This window comes from Haliotis rufescens, unplaced genomic scaffold (genome assembly GCF_023055435.1).
Source record: "Haliotis rufescens isolate VD_foot unplaced genomic scaffold, xgHalRufe1.0.p SCAF_5, whole genome shotgun sequence".
Classification (NCBI taxonomy): domain Eukaryota; kingdom Metazoa; phylum Mollusca; class Gastropoda; order Lepetellida; family Haliotidae; genus Haliotis; species Haliotis rufescens.
This window is the reverse complement of record NW_025964223.1, coordinates 59119312-59143712: the sequence shown is the minus strand read 5'-3', so window position 1 is coordinate 59143712 and position 24401 is coordinate 59119312. Positions and strand designations below refer to the sequence as shown.

General features: G+C 40.4%; 1 protein-coding gene across 2 annotated transcripts in view; it reads left to right on the top strand.

Moving 5' to 3' along the window:
- The window catches only part of LOC124140323 (protein O-mannosyl-transferase TMTC1-like), a 91210-nt gene extending 68628 nt beyond the window's left edge, over positions 1 to 22582 (top strand). Inside the window, exons 12-18 of one of the 2 annotated variants that reach the window (XM_048383703.1) lie at positions 5572 to 5783; positions 7189 to 7324; positions 8487 to 8631; positions 17076 to 17213; positions 19816 to 19947; positions 20069 to 20146; positions 20737 to 22582. In XM_048383703.1, the coding sequence (XP_048239660.1) occupies positions 5572 to 5783; positions 7189 to 7324; positions 8487 to 8631; positions 17076 to 17213; positions 19816 to 19947; positions 20069 to 20146; positions 20737 to 20874 (979 nt within the window). In that variant the 3' untranslated portion in view covers positions 20875 to 22582. Of the gene's footprint in view, positions 1 to 5571; positions 5784 to 7188; positions 7325 to 8486; positions 8632 to 17075; positions 17214 to 18599; positions 19948 to 20068; positions 20147 to 20736 lie in introns of those variants that run through there. The other variant, XM_048383704.1, reaches the window with a different exon arrangement.
- Positions 22583 to 24401: the final 1819 nt, after the last annotated feature.

Genomic DNA, 24401 nt, shown 5'->3' with positions numbered 1-24401 from the left:
GGCTGGTCATTTATTGGTGGGTTAGGGAAAAAGTCAGTTTATTTACAGGTTAAATATTGAATCTATGGCAGCGATGCCTCGCGGCAAATAACAATTACAGCAATTTTGTGTTAATGGTAGCATCGTCATCAAAATTAATTTACAGAAGAATGTCATAGTTTGGTGAAATATGGATGTGCAATATCCATATTTTGGGACTTATATTCTAGATTTTATTCAGTCCAGAAATTGTCCACATTAGCATTTAGAGTTAACGTTTTGTACAATGGTTGTACAATGAGGTGATTGTATGGGAGATGATGGTTCTGCTGATGTTCAAATAGCTGGCATTTATTGGTATTAATTCCAGTTCCTGGAGACGTTCAGATTGCTTGTATTATTAATTATATTAATACCAGTTCCTGGTGATGTTCAGATAGCTGGTATTTATTGGTATTAATACCAGTTCATGGTTACATTCAGATTGCTTGTATTATTTATATTAATACCAGTTCCTGGTGATGTTCAGATAGCTTGTATTATTTATATTAATACCAGTTCCTGGTGATGTTCAGTTAGCCAGTATTAATACCAGTTCCTGGTGATGTTCAGAAAGCTTGTATTATTTATATTAATACCAGTTCCTGGTGATGTTCAGATAGCTTGTATTATTTATATTAATACCAGTTCCTGGTGATGTTCAGATAGCTTGTATTATTTATATTAATACCAGTTCCTGGTGATGTTCAGTTAGCCAGTATTAATACCAGTTCCTGGTGATGTTCAGATAGCTTGTATTATTTATATTAATACCAGTTCCTGGTGATGTTCAGTTAGCCAGTATTAATACCAGTTCCTGGTGATGTTCAGATAGCTTGTATTATTTATATTAATACCAGTTCCTGGTGATGTTCAGTTAGCTTGTATTATTTATATTAATACCAGTTCCTGGTGATGTTCAGTTAGCCAGTATTAATACCAGTTCCTGGTGATGTTCAGATAGCTTGTATTATTTATATTAATACCAGTTCCTGGTGATGTTCAGATTGCTTGTATTATTTATATTAATACCAGTTCCTGGTGATGTTCAGATAGCTCACATTGTTGGTAATTATATAAGTTCCTGCTGATGTTCAGTTAGCCAGTATTAATACCTGTTCCTGCAGATGCGATGTAGGTGAGTGTTGTCATGTGGCTATCCCCGAAGGGTGCCTGCTGGCTTCAATTATACCTGAATACTGAACCACAACCAGAGCTTTATGCCAATATTGATCTAGGTGTCCAGGGTGGATACTTACTGCCTTCTGCCTTTGTGAGGAGGGATGACAAATTACTCAACCAATGACAAATCAATGATAATGCAGTGATTCCTGCCTTAATGAGAGCCTGCCGGCGGTGGTCTCCTACATACAGGAAAATGGTCAGATTGAATTAATTAGAGTCCTGCTTTTCAGGAACCAAGGCCATACATTATCTTGTGGTAAACAACTGTCACATACAAGATCACTGAATACATTTGTATTTGTATCAGATGTTAATGATGAGTTTTTGAATGAAATCTGTGAAATAATTATCAAATTTTACAGAAACATGTCAATATTTGTTTGTGGAAGTTGAAATTTGCATGACATTGAGACATTTTTGTGTTAATAAAATACATGCGAGATAAACTGAATGATTTTTTCGGTGTGATTTTAGCAGAAATTCTGCTTAATGATCTGTTTCATACTTTGGTGTTATTTCCATGGTGAACCCAGTTTCTTCTCTGTGGTCAAGTGTGATTACCGAGTCTACTTACTACAAACAAAACGTGTGGCAGTTGCTAGGGGAATGCTCATACAAATATTATATACATATTTGGGGAGGGTCATGAAAAAAATGGACATTTTATAATAAAATACAAAGTGATTTTCCTCTTGTCTGCTCAGGGAGGGTAATGAAAAAAATGGACATTTTATAATAAAATACAAAGTGATTTTCCTCTTGTCTGCTCCGGGAGGGTCAAGAGCTAAATGTACAAAGACAAAGGGAGGGTTGTCTGAAATATGACAAGCATAAGGGGAGGATCATTATTTTCAGTACATTACAATCTCATTAAAATCAGATCTTAGTTCTCGCTACCGCTAAACAAAGATCTGAGGACATCCCCTTATGGGTCACGTCAGAACGACCTTTCATCCAACCAATCAGAGCGTCGCTTACCAGATCATGAAAGTGACAGTCGGAATGTGTTTTCTAATCATGCAACCACGAAATATTTAACATGGGGTATTCCGAACGACAGTTACAGGTTACAGGTGACCCGTAATGGGATGTCCTCAGATCTTTGTTTAGTGATAGCGAAAACTAAGATCTGACTTTAATGAGATTGAGTACATTACTGCATGAAACCCCTCTGAACCACCCCCTGTGATAAGTGACTGGTCCATGGTATGTTACAAACACAGAGTTTGTAGGGTTGCCGTGTCAGGATGAGGCAACCCCTCTGAACCACCCCCTGAGATAAGTGACTGGTCCCTGGCATGTTACAAACACAGAGTTTGTAGGGGTGCCGTGTCAGGATGAGGCAACCCCTCTGAACCACCCCCTGTGATAAGTGACTGGTCCCTGGCATGTTACAAACACAGAGTTTGTAGGGTTGCTGTGTCAGGATGAGGCAACCCCTCTGAACCACCCCCTGTGATAAGTGACTGGTCCCTGGCATGTTACAAACACAGAGTTTGTAGGATTGCCGTGTCAGGATGAGGCAACCCCCCTGAACCACCCCCTGTGATAAGTGACTGGTCCCTGGTATGTTACAAACACAGAGTTTGCAGGGTTGCCGTGTCAGGATGAGGCAACCCCTCTGAACCACCCCCTGTGATATGAACTGGTCCCTGGCATGTTACAAACACAGAGTTTGTAGGGTTGCCGTGTCAGGATGAGGCAACCCCTCTGATCCACCCTCTGTGATAAGTGACTGGTCCCTAGTATGTTACAAACACAGAGTTTATAGGGTTGCCATGTCAGGATGAGGCAACCCCTCTGAACCACCCCCTGTGATAAGTGACTGGTCCCTGGCATGTTACAAACACAGAGTTTGTAGGGTTGCCATGTCCGGATGAGGCAACCCCTCTGAACCACCCCCTGTGATAAGTGACTGGTCCCTGGCATATTACAAACACAGAGTTTGTAGGGTTGCCGTGTCAGGATGAGGCAACCCCTCTGATCCACCCCCTGTGATAAGTGACTGGTCCCTGGCATGTTACAAACACAGAGTTTGTAGGGTTGCCGTGTCAGGACGAGGACCAGGTTGTGTTGGTGCCATCAGCTGGGTTTCACCAAGCCCCTGAAGACAGGGAGTCCTCATGGCAGACTCCACATTTGTCCTCAGTCATTAGCACAATTTAGAGAGTCATGCATTAATTTAACTAATTGTCTGCAAGATATTGATAAAATAAAATAGCAACATGAATATTCTATTGATAAAACAAATTTTGTTACAGTGACTTTCACGCCAGTAGTGCTGACAAAAGAATTGGCATCTAATATGACTCATCAAAAATTTGATTGGAAGTATTTTGGATGAAAAAAGTTGAATATAGAGTTTAATGAAACCTCATTGAATGATAGAGCGACAGAGAGAAGGAAGAGAATATATGGATTTCAACTTCTTTATATTGAGGAACACAACATTTCGGAGTATATGCTTACTGCTTCATTCACCTGATGGAGGAGTAAGCATATACTCCGAAATGTTGTATATTCTCTTCCTCATATGAATCACTTCTAAATGCCTTTCAAAGACCTGGTGAAGAGAGAGCGTTTCAATAACAGCATGCATTGTCAGTGTTCGAAATACCTGCCCGCCCGACCGTCCGAGACGGGTTGATTTCAACTCGGGCTGCCAGATTTTCAAATCCCCCTGCCCGACGGTCGGGTTATATTTCATATGTAAAAATATTCTAAATATTTCTGGATGATAAGCATTATATACATGATGTATTCTAGGATATTAAATACAAATCTAACCTAAAACGTGTTTGCTATTTCTTTTCTTGCATTACTTCATGTTCAATGAATTCGATTTAAAGTTTTAATTAAATTATCCTGAGAAACATATGATTATAGTGGGCAGGCAGGTTTTGGTCAGGGCTGGCAAGTATTTCAGCTAGCCAGTCCTGTTTCATACCCTGGCATTGTATATTGATTGTTTTGATGACTTTCTTAATCTACCAATGTTTGAAACATTATAAAACATTCATTAGCATCAAGTCTTTGAAAGGCATTTAGAAGTGATACACATAAGGAAGAGAATTTATGGATGTCAACTTCTTTATTATGAGGAACATGTTTCAGAGTATATGCTTACTACTTAGTCAGGTGAATGAATGCTATGAGCCAGAGAGCATATATATGTACATGTAAGGACAACAAAGGTAATAACATAACAGAAGGTTATTCATCCTTACACCTGATGAAGGAGTTAGTATATACTCCGAAATGTTGTGTTCCTCATAATAAAGAGGGGCAGTCGGGGAGCATAGTGGTTAAAGTGTTCGCTCGTCACGCCGAAGACCCGGGTTTGAATCCCGACATGGGTACAATGCTCGAAGCCCATTTCTGGTGTTCCCCGCCGTGATATTGCTGGAATATTGCTAAAAGCGGCCTAAAACCATACTCACTCACTCACTCATAATAAAGAATGAGGGACTCAACCCTAAAATGTACGAGAATCTGTACTTAAAGAAAGACAAGTTCTATGGATGAACAACTTCTTTATTACAATTAGTGAGATGTTTCAGTGTAGATCCAAACACCTTTATCAAGCAAGTGATGAAAGAAGGTAATCTGTACTTAACTAAGAAAGTGTTATCCCAAATATAACATTTGTTACATAATAAAGAAGTTGACATCCATAAATTCTCTTCCTTGTTTATTATCATATTTGAACTTCCATTGTGAGTATATTTAGTAGTAAAAGGTCATGAGTGACTATAGTTTGCTGTGTGCCATCTTTCTTAATGCATGTGTAAAATAATATATGGCAAGATCTCCCAGCTACAACACTTAATATGACAAGTCAGTCCCGAGAGAAGTGTATGTTTAAGATTAATAGCTCAGAAGGGTACGCAGTTGAGATTAATGGCTGTCTGGTGGATTACAGAAATATTATCTTTCAAGCATGAAATATCTTTAAATCCCCCTGCTGTCAAGGGCCTTTCACAAGATATGGATGGTGCTCATTATTATCCACTGCCATGAAGTGGAAGGGGGATACAGGAATGGGTGCTGTCTGTCCGTCCGTCACGTTTTGTTTCTTGAACAGAACTAAACAAACATGAGAGATATCTTACCCAAACTTGTCATATAGATAGGTCCAGTGGTGAACTGGTGCCTTTCGATAGTTTGGGATTTAAAAAAAAATAATGCTTGAGTTTCCATGGCAACGACTTTGACTTAGACTGAAAATGGCGGTTGTGCGCCTTTCCGGAGCAGATCTTGAAAAACGTACAATATTTACCTCCCTTGCCCTTGTTAGGCATATACACTATGATATAACTAAGATATTGTTACAAGCGGTGTTAAACTCCGTGTTTGTCATTTGTCCAGCAATGGAGGTCAGAGAGAGGAGGGTGTGCTGATGGTGCAGAAGTCGCTGGACATCGACGCTCACAACATCGAGGCGTTGCTGACGATGGGCAAGATGATGATGGATGAACAGAGATGGACGGAGGCAGAACACTACATCAAGACGGCCATTGTGGAGAAGCCATCATTCGCCAAGGCCTACAACTACTATGGAGTGTTTCTACTGAGGAAAGGTGGGCACTGCTCCTGATGCACAGCCATGTGTTGCTGCATCAGTCTTTACTGAAATGCAACAAGCTTTTTTAGTTTGAGCTTCATACCTTTGCATAAACCATGTTTGCCGTATTAAGCACCCTGTACCAATAAGCACCCATTGATCAAATTTTAGACCAATCTGTAAGTAATCTTTATACTACAAGTACTTTGTGGTACTATACGGTACTATTAAGCTATTAAGAGGATTTACATGGCAGTCCATATTTTCTTGTGCACATTACAGATCTTTTTACAGTAAATACAGCAGTTTAGAAAGGGTATGTAACTACTTGTAAATATTATTGAAAACATTTTAGTTTTGTGGGTGTTGGAAGTCGCTTCTCTAACGGATGATCTCTGACAACAAATTTGATTGTTATATTTTTTATATAATTGCCCCCCTTTGTCAATTTCTAAGTGCCAAGGGTGCTTATTACAGTAAATATGGTATGTTTTAAATACTTCTTAAGCTAAATATTTCTTTGATATCTCCCTTATATAGAGCTGATGTTTGATCTGTTAGGAGAAATGTTTGCCGGATTAGTGTAAAAATATTATCCTTTAGAGCAAGACATAAACCTGAACTTGCAGATATAGTCATCCATGGATGTATAATGATGCATGATGGATATTATAGCCTGTTGTAGACTAGTCATGATCTCAGCTTAATAATATTGGTGAATCGTTTGTTCAAATGGCCATAGACCAATAGTATACAGTGCAATTCAGTGGTCGAGGTTACTGTACATGATTATAAATTTCATTTTGTTTTGTTTATCATTGCGTGATGGACATATTGCGTAATATACAGGGTTTATCCGTAGTGTTACGTGTCGACTTCAAAACGAAGTTTTGAAGTTAATCCAGAAAACTATGGATAAAAAAATTCAGTGAAAAGCCAACCGTGTTCTAGGGCTGGGACGTGTCCAAATTTACTACCTGGGTACCCAACCCCCCCTTTACCTGACCCTACCCGAGTACCCACTGTAGGTCTCAGGAGATGTCTCAAAATGTCGATTGGGAACATTTTTAGCATAGCCCTGGCAAAACGTATTTAGATACATGTATTAAACAATCTGGTCATGTATACACTGAAGCTGAATTAAGTCATATCTTTATTCAGCCATATGAAAAATCAGAAGGAATTGGTGCAGTCAGAAAGAAAAGCGAACATTAATGACTTGTAGTGTAACCATGGAGTTCCAGATAATTTTGGTCATTAAACAATATATCACGTGACTAACCACAGGTCCGGGTAGTCCTGTTGGTACCCGGGTCCTACTCAGCACCCACCCGCCCCGGGTACCCGAGTTACCCGTCCCAGCCCAACCGTGTTACCGTTGGTTTGATACCTCTAACTGACCAATCAGTGTTGTTGTACAGGCCAGGTGAAGGATGCCGTGTCGTACTACCAGCAGGCCTACAAGCTGGACGAGCTGGACACCATCGCTATGTCCAATGCAGCGGACGGCCTTCGACAACTCGGGAGACTGGACGAAGCAGAGCAGCTCCTGAGGCAGTGAGTCTTATCATCCTCTTACTTTATGGTCCTGTTTTGGGAGATGGTTTTTTAGCTGCTTTGAGCAAAATTCCAGTAATATGTGGCCAGGTGACACCAGAAAGAGGCTTCGCACACTGTACATGTTTGGGAATTGATCCTGGGTCTTCGACATGATGAGCAGACGCTTCAACCACCAAGCTATATCACTGCACCTCTTAATATTTCAAATTGGATCAGATTCTATTAATTTGTTTATATTAATTCAGTGCTCCAGATAATGTTTCAACAATATACGTACAGTACTGGTCATGACCAGGACTAACAAGTACGAGACATGTTTTCCTCAAACCTATAAGTACCATACTGCTCGTTTTGTAGAATTGTTTGTTTGTTTTTTTGTTTGTTTGTTGTTTAATGCAGCACTCAGCAATATTCTAGCTATATGACGGCGGCCTGTAAAATAATCGAGTCTGGACCAGACAATCTAGTGATTGATATCATGAGCATCGATCCACGCAATTGTGATCGATGACCTGCATCAACCAAGTCAGCGAGTCTGACCACCCGATCCCGTTAGTCGCATTTTATGACAAGCATAGTCGCCTTTTATGGCAAGCATGGGTTGCTGAAGACCTATTTTACCCCGGATCTTCACGGTTCTGTAGAATTGATGAGAACTGGTATGATATTGCACCACCATCATTTGAAGACCTTAAGTTGTACATTCGGATTTTGGTCACTAACATAAACATAACCCAGATGAGAGAATTTGAGTGCAATTTTATTAGCCAATGACAATACAAGATTGGGAGGAAATCATTTTGCTGCTGACATGAAATGACATAATCCCATTTAAGCAGAAGGATATCCCCGATACAGTAAACAGAAGTTTAACAGTGTTTTGAAGAAAAGTTTTGAGAATATATACACAAGGTACAATAACAATTAATCTGAGCATATAATATTGTTTACCTGCATATTTGATATGGTTGTAATTTTCAAACCATCTATATTTGACTAGTTTTCATCACTACATCACTCCAATGCGGCATTTATCTGGTGCACTGAGTGAGTCGTGTCAGCTTTAATGTGAGAATATCAAAGAATGTTTCTGTTAGAGTCACAGAAATAATCACAGAACAAGTTGGCATGTACTCAATGTCTCTATATATTTGTCCAGCTCCAATTCCATCAAGCCGGACGTGAAGACCCTGGACCAGTTGGCAATGCTGTACTTCCGCTCCGGGCAAATGTCAAAGGCCCAACACGTGTACGAGGAGCTGATGGCCCAGTCGCCCAACGATACAGACATCATCATACACTATGTGAGTACACGTGATATAAACACAGACATCAGACACTATGTGAGTACACATGTAATAAACACAGACATCAGATACTACGTGAGTACACGTGTAATAAACACAGACATCAGACACTATGTGAGTACGGGTGAGATAAACACAGACATCATACACTACATGAGTGCACGTGAGATAAACACAGACATCATACACTACATGAGTACAAGTGATATAAACACAGACATCAGACACTACGTGAGTACACGTGTAATAAACACAGACATCAGACACTATGTGAGTACACGTGAGATAAACACAGACATCATACACTACATGAGTGCACTTGAGATAAACACAGACATCAGACACTACATGAAGTAAACACAGACATCATACACTACACGAGTACACGTGAGATAAACACAGACATCATACACTACATGAAATAAACACAGACATCATACACTACACGAGTACACATGAGATAAACACATACATCATACACTACCTTGTAGTACACGTGAGATAAACACAGACATCATACACTACCTTGTAGTACACGTGAGATAAACACAGACATCAGACACTACGCAAGTACACTTGAGATAAACACAGACATCATACACTACATGAAATAAACACAGACATCATACACTACACGAGTACACATGAGATAAACACAGACATCATACACTACATGAAATAAACACAGACATCATACACTACATGAGAACACGTGAGATAAACACAGACATCATACACTACACGAGTACACGTGAGATAAACACAGACATCATACACTACCTTGTAGTACACGTGAGATAAACACGGACATCATACACTACCTTGTAGTACACGTGAGATAAACACAGACATCAGACACTACGCAAGTACACGTGAGATAAACACAGACATCAGACACTACGCAAGTACACTTGAGATAAACACGGACGTCATACACTACATGAGTACACGTGAGATAAACACAGACATCATACACTACGCAACTACACTTGAGATAAACACAGACATCATACACTACACGAGTACACGTGAGATAAACACAGACATCATACACTACACGAGTACACGTGAGATAAACACAGACATCATACACTACATGAAATAAACACAGACATCATACACTACACGAGTACACATGAGATAAACACAGACATCATACACTACATGAAATAAACACAGACATCATACACTACACGAGTACACATGAGATAAACACAGACATCAGACACTACATGAAGTAAACACAGACATCATACACTACACGAGTACACGTGAGATAAACACAGACATCATACACTACATGAAATAAACACAGACATCATACACTACACGAGTACACATGAGATAAACACAGACATCATACACTACATGAAGTAAACACAGACATCATACACTACACGAGTACACATGAGATAAACACAGACATCATACACTACATGAAATAAACACAGACATCATACACTACATGAGTACACATGAGATAAACACAGACATCATACACTACGCAAGTACACGTGAGATAAACACAGACATCATACACTACGTGAGTACATGAGAGATCAGCACATACATAATCATACACTACGTGAGTACATGAGAGATCAGCACATACATAATCATACACTACGTGGTACATGAGAGATCAGCACATACATTATCATACACTACGTGGTACATGAGAGATCAGCACATACATTATCATACACTACGTGGTACATGTGAGATAAACACATACATTATCATACACTACGTGGTACATGAGAAATCAGCACATACATTATCATACACTACGTGGTACATGAGAAATCAGCACATACATTATCATACACTACGTGGTACATGAGAGATCAGCACATACATTATCATACAATACGTGAGTACATGTGAGATAAACACATACATTATCATACACTACGTGGTACATGAGAGATCAGCACCTACATTATCCTACACTACGTGGTACATGAGAGATCAGCACATACATTATCATACACTACGTGGTACATGAGAGATCAGCACATACATTATCATACACTACGTGGTACATGAGAAATCAGCACATACATTATCATACACTATGTGGTACATGAGAAATCAGCACCTACATTATCATACACTACGTGGTACATGAGAGATCAGCACCTACATTATCATACAATACGTGAGTACATGTGAGATAAACACATACATTATCATACACTACGTGGTACATGAGAAATCAGCACATACATTATCATACACTACGTGGTACATGAGAAATCAGCACCTACATTATCATACACTACGTGGTACATGAGAAATCAGCACATACATTATCATACAATACGTGAGTACATGTGAGATAAACACATACATTATCATACACTACGTGGTACATGAGAGATCAGCACATACATTATCATACACTACGTGGTACATGAGAGATCAGCACATACATTATCATACACTACGTGAGTACATGTGAGATAAACACATACATTATCATACACTACGTGAGTACATGAGAGATCAGCACATACATTATCCTACACTACGTGGTACATGAGAGATCAGCACATACATTATCATACACTATGTGAGTACATGTGAGATAAACACATACATTATCATACACTACGTGGTACATGAGAGATCAGCACATACATTATCATACACTACGTGGTACATGAGAGATCAGCACATACATTATCATACACTACGTGGTACATGAGAGATCAGCACATACATTATCATACACTACGTGAGTACATGAGAGATCAGCACATACATTATCATACACTACGTGGTACATGAGAGATCAGCACATACATTATCATACACTACGTGGTACATGTGAGATCAGCACATACATTATCATACACTACGTGAGTACATGAGAGATCAGCACATACATTATCCTACACTACGTGGTACATGAGAGATAAACACATACATTATCACACACTACGTGGTACATGAGAGATCAACACATACATTATCATACACTACGTGGTACATGAGAGATCAGCACATACATTATCCTACACTACGTGGTACATGAGAGATCAGCACCTACATTATCATACACTACGTGGTACATGAGAAATCAGCACATACATTATCATACACTACGTGGTACATGAGAGATCAGCACCTACATTATCATACACTACGTGGTACATGAGAGATCAGCACATACATTATCATACACTATGTGAGTACATGTGAGATAAACACATACATTATCATACACTACGTGAGTACATGAGAGATCAGCACATACATTATCATACACTACGTGGTACATGAGAGATCAGCACATACATTATCATACACTACGTGGTACATGAGAGATCAGCACATACATTATCATACACTACGTGAGTACATGAGAGATCAGCACATACATTATCATACACTACGTGGTACATGAGAGATCAGCACATACATTATCATACACTACGTGGTACATGAGAGATGAGCACATACATTATCATACACTACGTGGTACATGAGAGATCAGCACATACATTATCATACACTATGTGGTACATGAGGGATCAGCACATACATTATCATACACTACGTGGTACATGAGAAATCAGCACATACATTATCATACACTACGAGAGTACACATGATAATAAACACAGACATCATACACTACATGAAATAAACACAGACATCATATCCTGCACAAGTACTCATGAGATAAACACAGACATCATACACTACATAAAATAAACACAGACATCATCATACACTACGTGAGTACACATGATAATAAACACAGACATACACTACGAGAGTACACATGAGATAAACACAGACATGATACACTACGCGAGGACACAGGGCGATAAACAGAGGCATCATACACTACACGAGTACACATGAGATAAACACAGACATGATACACTACACGAGGACACAGGGCGATAAACACAGACATCATACACTACACGAGTACACATGAGATAAACACAGACATCATACACTACATGAAATAAACACAGACATCATACACTACATGAGTACACATGGGATAAACACAGACATCATACACTACATGAAATAAACACAGACATCATACACTACACGAGTACACATGAGATAAACACAGACATCATACACTACCTTGTAGTACACGTGAGATAAACACAGACATCATACACTACCTTGTAGTACACGTGAGATAAACACAGACATCATACACTACATGAAATAAACACCGACATCATACACTACACGAGTAGACATGAAATAAACACAGACATCATACACTACCTTGTAGTACACGTGAGATAAACACAGACATCATACACTACATGAGTACACGTGAGATAAACACAGACATCATACACTACGCAAGTACACTTGAGATAAACACAGACATCATACACTACACGAGTACACGTGAGATAAACACAGACATCATACACTACACGAGTACACGTGAGATAAACACAGACATCATACACTACATGAAAAAAACACAGACATCATACACTACACGAGTACACATGAGATAAACACAGACATCATACACTACATGAGAACACGTGAGATAAACACAGACATCATACACTACGCAAGTACACTTGAGATAAACACAGACATCATACACTACACGAGTACACATGAGATAAACACAGACATCATACACTACACGAGTACACGTGAGATAAACACAGACATCATACACTACATGAAATAAACACAGACATCATACACTACACGAGTACACATGAGATAAACACAGACATCATACACTACATGAAATAAACACAGACATCATACACTACATGAGTACACGTGAGATAAACACAGACGTCATACACTACGCAAGTACACGTGAGATAAACACAGACATCATACACTACGTGAGTACATGAGAGATCAGCACATACATAATCGTACACTACGTGAGTACATGAGAGATCAGCACATACATTATCATACACTACGTGAGTACATGAGAGATCAGCACATACATTATCATACACTACGTGGTACATGAGAGATCAGCACATACATTATCATACACTACGTGAGTACATGTGAGATAAACACATACATTATCATACACTACGTGGTACATGAGAGATCAGCACATACATTATCATACACTACGTGGTACGTGAGAGATCAGCACATACATTATCATACACTACGTGAGTACATGAGAGATCAGCACATACATTATCATACACTACGTGGTACATGAGAGATCAGCACATACATTATCATACACTACGTGAGTACATGTGAGATAAACACATACATTATCATACACTACGTGGTACATGAGAGATCAGCACATACATTATCATACACTATGTGGTACATGAGAGATCAGCACATACATTATCATACACTACGTGAGTACATGTGAGATAAACACATACATTATCATACACTACATGAGTATAAGAGTTCAGCACATACATTATCATACACTACATGAGTATAAGAGATCAGCACATACATTATCATACACTACGTGGTACATGAGAGATCAGCACATACATTATCATACACTACGTGGTACATGAGAGATCAGCACATACATTATCATACACTACGTGGTACATGAGAGATCAGCACATACATTATCATACACTACGTGGTACATGAGAGATCAGCACATACATTATCATACACTACGTGGTACATGAGAGATCAGCACATACATTATCATACACTACGTGGTACATGAGAGATCAGCACCTACATTATCATACACTACGTGGTACATGAGAGATCAGCACATACATTATCATACACTACGTGGTACATGAGAGATCAGCACATACATTATCATACACTACGTGGTACATGAGAGATCAGCACCTACATTATCATACACTACGTGGTACATGAGAGATCAGCACATACATTATCATACACTACGTGGTACATGAGAGATCAGCACATACATAATCATACACTACGTGGTACATGAGAGATAAACACATACATTATCATACACTTCATGAGTATAAGAGTTCAGCACATACATTATCATACACTACGTGGTACATGAGAGATCAGCACATACATTATCATACACTACGTGAGTACATGTGAGATAAACACATACATTATCATACACTACGTGGTACATGAGAGATCAGCACATACATTATCATACACTATGTGAGTACATGTGAGATAAACACATACATTATCATACACTACGTGGTACATGAGAGATCAGCACATACATTATCATACACTACGTGGTACATGAGAGATCAGCACCTACATTATCCTACACTACGTGGTACATGTGAGATCAGCACATACATTATCATACACTACGTGGTACATGAGAGATCAGCACCTACATTATCCTACACTACGTGGTACATGTGAGATCAGCACATACATTATCATACACTACGTGGTACATGAGAGATCAGCACATACATTATCATACACTATGTGAGTACATGTGAGATAAACACATACATTATCATACACTACGTGGTACATGAGAGATCAGCACATACATTATCATACACTACGTGGTACATGAGAGATCAGCACATACATTATCATACACTACGTGGTACATGAGAGATCAGCACATACATTATCATACACTACGTGGTACATGAGAGATCAGCACATACATTATCATACACTACGTGGTACATGAGAGATCAGCACATACATTATCATACACTACGTGGTACATGAGAGATCAGCACATACATTATCATACACTACGTGGTACATGAGAGATCAGCACATACATTATCATACACTACGTGGTACATGAGAGATCAGCACCTACATTATCATACACTACGTGGTACATGAGAGATCAGCACATACATTATCATACACTACGTGGTACATGAGAGATCAGCACATACATAATCATACACTACGTGGTACATGAGAGATAAACACATACATTATCATACACTTCATGAGTATAAGAGTTCAGCACATACATTATCATACACTACGTGGTACATGAGAGATCAGCACATACATTATCATACACTACGTGAGTACATGTGAGATAAACACATACATTATCATACACTACGTGGTACATGAGAGATCAGCACATACATTATCATACACTATGTGAGTACATGTGAGATAAACACATACATTATCATACACTACGTGGTACATGAGAGATCAGCACATACATTATCATACACTACGTGGTACATGAGAGATCAGCACCTACATTATCCTACACTACGTGGTACATGTGAGATCAGCACATACATTATCATACACTACGTGGTACATGAGAGATCAGCACCTACATTATCCTACACTACGTGGTACATGTGAGATCAGCACATACATTATCATACACTACGTGGTACATGAGAGATCAGCACATACATTATCACAAACTACGTGGTACATGAGAGATCAGCACATACATTATCATACACTACATGAGTACATGTGAGATAAACACATACATTATCATACACTACGTGGTACATGAGAGATCAGCACCTACATTATCCTACACTACGTGGTACATGTGAGATCAGCACATACATTATCATACACTACGTGGTACATGAGAGATCAGCACATACATTATCACACACTACGTGGTACATGAGAGATCAGCAGATACATTATCATACACTACGTGAGTACATGTGAGATAAACACATACATTATCATACACTACGTGGTACATGAGAGATCAGCACATACATTATCATACACTATGTGAGTACATGTGAGATAAACACATACATTATCATACACTACGTGGTACATGAGAGATCAGCACATACATTATCATACACTACATGGTACATGAGAGATCAGCACCTACATTATCCTACACTACGTGGTACATGAGAGATCCGCACATACATTATCACACACTACGTGGTACATGAGAGATCAGCACATACATTATCACACACTACGTGGTACATGAGAGATCAGCACATACATTATCATACACTACGTGGTACATGAGAGATCAGCACATACATTATCATACACTACGTGGTACATGTGAGATCAGCACATACATTATCCTACACTACGTGGTACATGAGAGATAAACACATACATTATCACACACTACGTGGTACATGAGAGATCAGCACATACATTATCACACACTACGTGGTACATGAGAGATCAGCACATACATTATCATACACTACGTGGTACATGTGAGATAAACACATACATTATCATACACTACGTGGTACATGAGAGATCAGCACATACATTATCATACACTACGTGGTACATGAGAGATCAGCACCTACATTATCATACACTACGTGGTACATGAGAGATCAGCACCTACATTATCCTACACTACGTGGTACATGACAGATCAGCACATACATTATCATACACTACGTGGCACATGTGAAGACATATAGTTCGGCACAATGAATGCCTGTGACCTCCTCAAGCCTGTATGCTGTGTCTTGTTTCTTCAGGCAAATGTGCTGATGCGACAGAATGAGCTGAACAAGGCAGAACTGTATGCGATGCGAGTGCTATCCCATCATCCCTCACACTTGGAGGCACTTCGAGCAGCAGCAAACATAGCAGGGATCAAAAGACGATACAAAGAGGTACATGTCAGAATCTACATTATCTTCTCGCCGCCTCTTTCAGCCCGTATTGTTAATAAGCATCTCGAGTCAAGATGAAACTTATTCAGTGATAGAACATTTCCTGTTGATTCACATAGGTTACAAGGACAGAAACTGACTTTTATAGTCAGTTAACTCACTTGCCTTGGGAAGATGGTTACCTATGTGAGGTGGTGGCCCAAGCTGTTCTTTCCTTGTGTCTAACTGTCTCTGTTACCTATGTGAGGTGGTGGCCCAAGCTGCTCTTTCCTTGTGTCTAACTGTCTCTGTTACCATTGTGAGGTGGTGGCCCAAGCTGCTCTTTCCTTGTGTCTAACTGTCTCTGTAACCTATGTGAGGCAGTGGCCCAAGCTGCTCTTTCCTTGTGTCTAACTGTCTCTGTTACCATTGTGAGGTGGTGGCCCAAGCTGCTCTTCCCTTGTGTCTAACTGTCCCTGTTACCTACGTGAGGTGGTGGCCCAAGCTGCTCTTCCCTTGTGTCTAACTGTCCCTGTTACCTACGTGAGGTGGTGGCCCAAACCATTCTTCCCTTGTGTCTAACTGTCCCTGTTACCTACGTGAGGTGGTGGCCCAAACCATTCTTCCCTTGTGTCTAACTATCCCTGTTACCTACGTGAGGCGGTGGCCCAAGCTGCTCTTCCTTTGTGTCTAACTGTCCCTGTTACCTACGTGAGGCTGTGGCCCAAGCTGCTCTTCCCTTGTGTCTAACTGTCCCTGTTACCTACGTGAGGCTGTGGCCCAAGCTGCTCTTCCCTTGTGTCTAACTGTCCCTGTAACCTATGTGAGGCGGTGGCCCAAGCTGCTCTTCCTTTGTGTCTAACTATCCCTGTTACCTACGTGAGGCGGTGGCCCAAGCTGCTCTTCCTTTGTGTCTAACTGTCCCTGTTACCTACGTGAGGCTGTGGCCCAAGCTGCTCTTCCCTTGTGTCTAACTGTCCCTGTTACCTACGTGAGGCTGTGGCCCAAGCTGCTCTTCCCTTGTGTCTAACTGTCCCTGTAACCTATGTGAGGCGGTGGCCCAAGCTGCTCTTCCCTTGTGTCTAACTGTCCCTGTTACCTACGTGAGGCTGTGGCCCAAGCTGCTCTTCCTTTGTGTCTAACTGTCCCTGTTACCTACGTGAGGCTGTGGCCCAAGCTGCTCTTCCTTTGTGTCTAACTGTCAGTGCTTTCTCTCCAGGCTGTATATTACCTACGTGAGGCTGTGGCCCAAGCTGCTCTTCCCTTGAGTCTAACTGTCCCTGTTACCTACGTGAGGCTGTGGCCCAAGCTGCTCTTCCCTTGTGTCTAACTGTCCCTGTTACCTACGTGAGGTGGTGGCCCAAGCTGCTCTTCCTTTGTGTCTAACTGTCAGTGCTTTCTCTCCAGGCTGTATATTACCTACGTGAGGCGGTGGCCCAAGCTGCTCTTCCCTTGTGTCTAACTGTCAGTGCTTTCTCTCCAGGCTGTATATTACCTACGTGAGGCGGTGGCCCAAGCTGCTCTTCCTTTGTGTCTAACTGTCAGTGCTTTCTCTCCAGGCTGTATATTACCTACGTGAGGTGGTGGCCCAAGCTGCTCTTCCCTTGTGTCTAACTGTCAGTGCTTTCTCTCCAGGCTGTATATTACCTACGTGAGGTGGTGGCCCAAGCTGCTCTTCCCTTGTGTCTAACTGTCAGTGCTTTCTCTCCAGGCTGTATATTACCTACGTGAGGCGGTGGCCCAAGCTGCTCTTCCCTTGTGTCTAACTGTCAGTGCTTTCTCTCCAGGCTGTATATTACCTACGTGAGGCGGTGGCCCAAGCTGCTCTTCCCTTGTGTCTAACTGTCAGTGCTTTCTCTCCAGGCTGTATATTACCTACGTGAGGCGGTGGCCCAAGCTGCTCTTCCTTTGTGTCTAACTGTCAGTGCTTTCTCTCCAGGCTGTATATTACCTACGTGAGGCGGTGGCCCAAGCTGCTCTTCCCTTGTGTCTAACTGTCAGTGCTTTCTCTCCAGGCTGTATATTACCTACGTGAGGCGGTGGCCCAAGCTGCTCTTCCCTTGTGTCTAACTGTCAGTGCTTTCTCTCCAGGCTGTATATTACCTACGTGAGGCGGTGGCCCAAGCTGCTCTTCCCTTGTGTCTAACTGTCAGTGCTTTCTCTCCAGGCTGTATATTACCTACGTGAGGCGGTGGCCCAAGCTGCTCTTCCCTTGTGTCTAACTGTCAGTGCTTTCTCTCCAGGCTGTATATTACCTACGTGAGGCGGTGGCCCAAGCTGCTCTTCCCTTGTGTCTAACTGTCAGTGCTTTCTCTCCAGGCTGTATATTACCTACGTGAGGCGGTGGCCCAAGCTGCTCTTCCCTTGTGTCTAACTGTCAGTGCTTTCTCTCCAGGCTGTATATTACCTACGTGAGGCGGTGGCCCAAGCTGCTCTTCCCTTGTGTCTAACTGTCAGTGCTTTCTCTCCAGGCTGTATATTACCTACGTGAGGCGGTGGCTCAAGCTGCTCTTCCCTTGTGTCTAACTGTCAGTGCTTTCTCTCCAGGCTGTATATTACCTACGTGAGGCGGTGGCCCAAGCTGCTCTTCCCTTGTGTCTAACTGTCAGTGCTTTCTCTCCAGGCTGTATATTACCTACGTGAGGCGGTGGCCCAAGCTGCTCTTCTCCAGAAGGACAATGTCTATCGAGCAATGTTGAGCTATGACCTTGGCAACATGTACAAAGATCTGAAGGAGATGGAACTAGCGGCACAGGTTAGCAACATGACTTTTCTTCAATTAGAATGAACCCCATTTGTGTTGCGCTCACCTTATTCTCACATATTTCTGCTGAATTGTTGGCATTTTCATTCCGCAAGTGTAATCCTGTTTTCAGTATTATGAGGAAACCCTGCAGCTTGATGCCTCCAAGTCCAAGGCTCACCTGAATCTCGGTGCTATCTATCACCTGAAGGTAGGTACACAGTACTAGTGTTGGTCTCAGCGCTGAGTTTCTCTTTGCTTCTTTGAAAACGTGTGAAATGTTAGAATGGTGTGGTTATTAGGGTTGAAACGATACATCGGTGCACCGTAAGTTTTCATTCAAAGATACAATACACAAAACGTTTTTCTCTGTTTCGATACAAGACGATTCACTTGCTGAAATAATTACTACTCGTGTCCACGGCGATATTTGCTAATATATTGGCTGGTGAACAATCCCAATTAGCACCCCTTCCGATCTATCAATGTACACAAGACTTTTTTATTCATGTATAGTGCGCACTCATGTGTTATATGCACCCTTAATTACGGGCAGTTAAATTCTGGAAATATATATCTGTGGTGTATGATACGCACAGACTTTTCTTTTGTATCATTTCAGGCTGTCAGCATAAACCATGACATTTACGATCTTTCAACTCTGTTTTTTTTCACCAAAATTATATTCTAATTTTGAGAGCGCCCTGGGTGCTTATAATGTTGTATATGGTATTCACTGTCCAGTTTCATGAAACTGCAAGTTGAGCTCAATCAAACTCAAGTGTCTTGTCTGTTTCCCAGGGCCAGTTTGCCAATGCCCGCCGCCACTATGAAGCTGTTCTGAAGCTGGACCCTGACGACCAATTGGTGAAACAGAATCTCGCGAAACTCAGGCGACTGGAGAAACAACAAGCTGACGTCAACCACACCAAGCGCTGACAGGAATGATGCAGTAGATGACGACTGAAACATATGAATGTCGGATGGTCTTCCACATCATCTATATCGTCTTGAACATCCTCCACAGCATCAGTATAGGCCCAATAAGGCAGCAGGTGCTTGTTGTGCAGGGAACCAGGTGTTCCTCCACCCCACTGGGGCTGGGGAGACTTTACATTACAAGGCTCTGGATTACCTCCCCTTGAAGATCTGGCGCGCCTGGCATCAGAGCAGGAGACTGGTCTGGTGTCTCTTTGAAGACCATAAGGCCTTCAGGAACTGACACTATTGAGCACCGGGTTACTTTATATTTTAACAATACAATTCAAACACTGTGCATCGACTCCAGCATCTTATATAATGTAGAGAAGAACGTTGAGCCGTGATCCAGTTCTTCCGGTGACCACCATCTGCCACATGCTAACCTCTCCATCTGCACCGTGTACATGCCATGTGCATATGCTAATTATTGATGGAAAGTCTTCATCGAATGTGACAATAATTATGTGATTTTCTGTTTATACATGTATAAGCATGTGCAACATGATTTAAGTCGCCTCAAGAGCAGTATTATAGTGCTACAATTGTACATAAGTGTATAAAAATTAAAGGACAAAATATGAATACTTTTGTTTCCCGTAGCCAGCCCATTTCACCTACATTCTTGACAGTTTTATTAACTAGTCAGAAAAAATTGTCAAAACTTATATTGAAGAGACATTGTAATAATATCTCAAAATGGCATGTTACCTAAAACAGAAGGATTATTTTGGGGGGGTTCGAATCCCAGTTCGCCCCGAGTATGTTTCTAGGTTTGTCAGCACCATACCCGTGCTCGTGGGTTTCACCGAAGTGGTAAACGTCTGAGATCTGCATCACTTCAGGCTTCCTCCCACATTAAGCTGACACGCCGTGATATACCGGTAACTGGAATTCTGTAAAAGAGGCATATAACCCAACCCACTCACTCACTCACTCATGTACATAGCAGTCTTGTAGTAGATATGTGTATAAATATTGCCAAAGGATATTCAGTTCACTAAGATCCTACTTCAACAGGAAAATCTCTCCGATGTCTTCAATATTCCAAGTCTTCTCAATTGTTTATGTTTGTACTGTTGATAGTTCAGAAGGATTTACATCATTCACACACATGCCAACTTACTTTCTGATTGTGTTAGCCATATACTAGTACAAATTTGCTTGCCAATTTTTATGAAAAAACTTATCTTATGGAAAGATATTACTGAAGTATAAATGTTACATTAATCTCCTTTGGACTCTCTTGTCAATGGTTGTTAGAATGATAAGAGTATTATCACATACTGCATAGTGGTGTTATGGTATAAGGAAGAGACAGATATGTATGGCTGACTTCCTCACAGTGACCCGGTAATACTCAACTAGATATGAAGTGTTCACTGTGTTCAGTGGAAGCCAAACTAAAATACCTATTCTATCATCCTTTTGACTTTGTTCCTATTTATTTTTTAGACTGTGATGAATTTCATTTTAAGTTTTGATCAGTTTAGAAATTAGGAGATGCCTGTTATATCCCACTGCTTTGTAAGGCCACACGTTTTTAATTTTATGTTTCACGGATTTATTCCAGCTTTTCCACACAATGTTGGTCGAAATAAAAATAAAAATAAATTCATTTATTTATTTATCTGCTGTGGAGTTAAAACTGCAGCTGGCTTCTTGAATCACTGATAGTGATGGGGACATGGAATTCATATATAACATTATATATTTTATAAGAGGGTCTATATTACTAGCGGGAGACGTAATAAAAATAAATATTTTTTTGTTTCATTTATTTCTTTTCCAGCTGCTTTTCAGTTGGGGTGGTGGGCCCGTGAAATGAAAAATAAAAAATGTGTGGCTTAAGTTGTTAGATGGGTTTATGTGATAAAGACAGGGTTTGGAATATCTTGAATTATTTTTTCATGTACTGTAGTAAAATGTTGCAGTTATTGTAAATATTTAAGGCCTATGTTGAACTACAGCCTGATGGTCTTTGTACTTTAATGGAACGTTCATGTTTTTTTCTGCCTTGTTAAACCTCTTTAATATGCAAAGTTCCTCAATGAATAATGAGAAATTGATTGTACTTTGTGCATGTTGTGTGACAAAGTGTCATGATTTTATTGCTTTCAGACAAAAATGTCAAAGTGCTGTATTTTGTGCATATCATGTGACGCTGGGGCCAGATAATTGGTAGGAAAATATTTGTGTATGCACGTGACAACTGCCTATCAAAATGAATCATTTATTAATTATTTTCTTTAACTGTTGCTCAATCTAAGTATTCAAACTTCTACACACACATGGATAAAACCAGAATGTTGATGTTTTGATTGTGTTACACGATCATGGGCATGGGTGGTCCAGTTGTCTGAGGAACCTCCCCAATTCTCTTAATCCCTTAGGGGGCATGGTTGGTCCAGTTGTCTGAGGAACCTCCCCAATTCTCTGAATCCCTTGGGGGCATGGGTGGTCCAGTCGTCTTAGCTGCCGCGATTTGCTGTGCAGAGTTGCATTCTTTGGGCACGCCAGAAACCTATGATTGTGGGTTCGAATCCCAGTTCGCCCCGATTATGTTTCTAGGTTTGTCAGCACCATACCCGTGCTCATGGGTTTCACCGAAATGGTAAACGTCTGAGACCTGCATCACTTTGGGCTTTGTTCCCACATTAAGCTGACACGCCGTGATATAACTGGAATACTGTTAAATACTGTTAAAAACGGTGTTAAACCCAACTCGCTCACTCACTCACTCTGAATCCCTAAGGCATGTCAGAAACCTTTGGTTGTGGGTTCAATTCCCAGATTGATGCTGATTATATTTCTGGTCTAAATGGTTTTGCCAGAGCAGTAAACATCTAAGTCCTGCATATCACTTCGCGGTTCTCCCCACACCAAGCCGACACACCGTGATATAACTGAAATACTGTTGGAAGCAGCATTAAACTGAACTCACTCACTCACTCACAATGATGCACTCCCATTTCATTGTCCAGGATTACAACAGGAGTTAAATTGTGCAATCAAAGTAGTCATGCAATATCTATATAATTTTTATATTGCTTTTTTGTAGAATAACTTTTTTGAAATTTTCATAGCTATTCATTGTCTTAATATGTCTGAAAACATCCATATTGTTATTGTTTATTTACATTGATCCATTTATTGTTAAGCATAATAATGATCATCATGTATCATATCTGTAAATTTGTTTTATTGTCTTTAACAAAAGTACAACCTGAGAATTGAGAAAGTTAGAGATTGATATGAAGGCAATGTATAATGGATTTAGAAGTGGAGTTGGAAGTAGTTTATTACTGGCCATGAGCACATGGTCTTCAAGAAAGCAGACATATGGGGTAGGAACATTTTGTACTCTCCACGAACCTAAGAGTTACATAGGAATGAGGCTGCTGGGAGTTATCTCCCCTAGATACATATGAAATCAGAAGGTCAGACAGAGAAGATATTGCTATGTTGGATGAATGTTGGCATTCTGG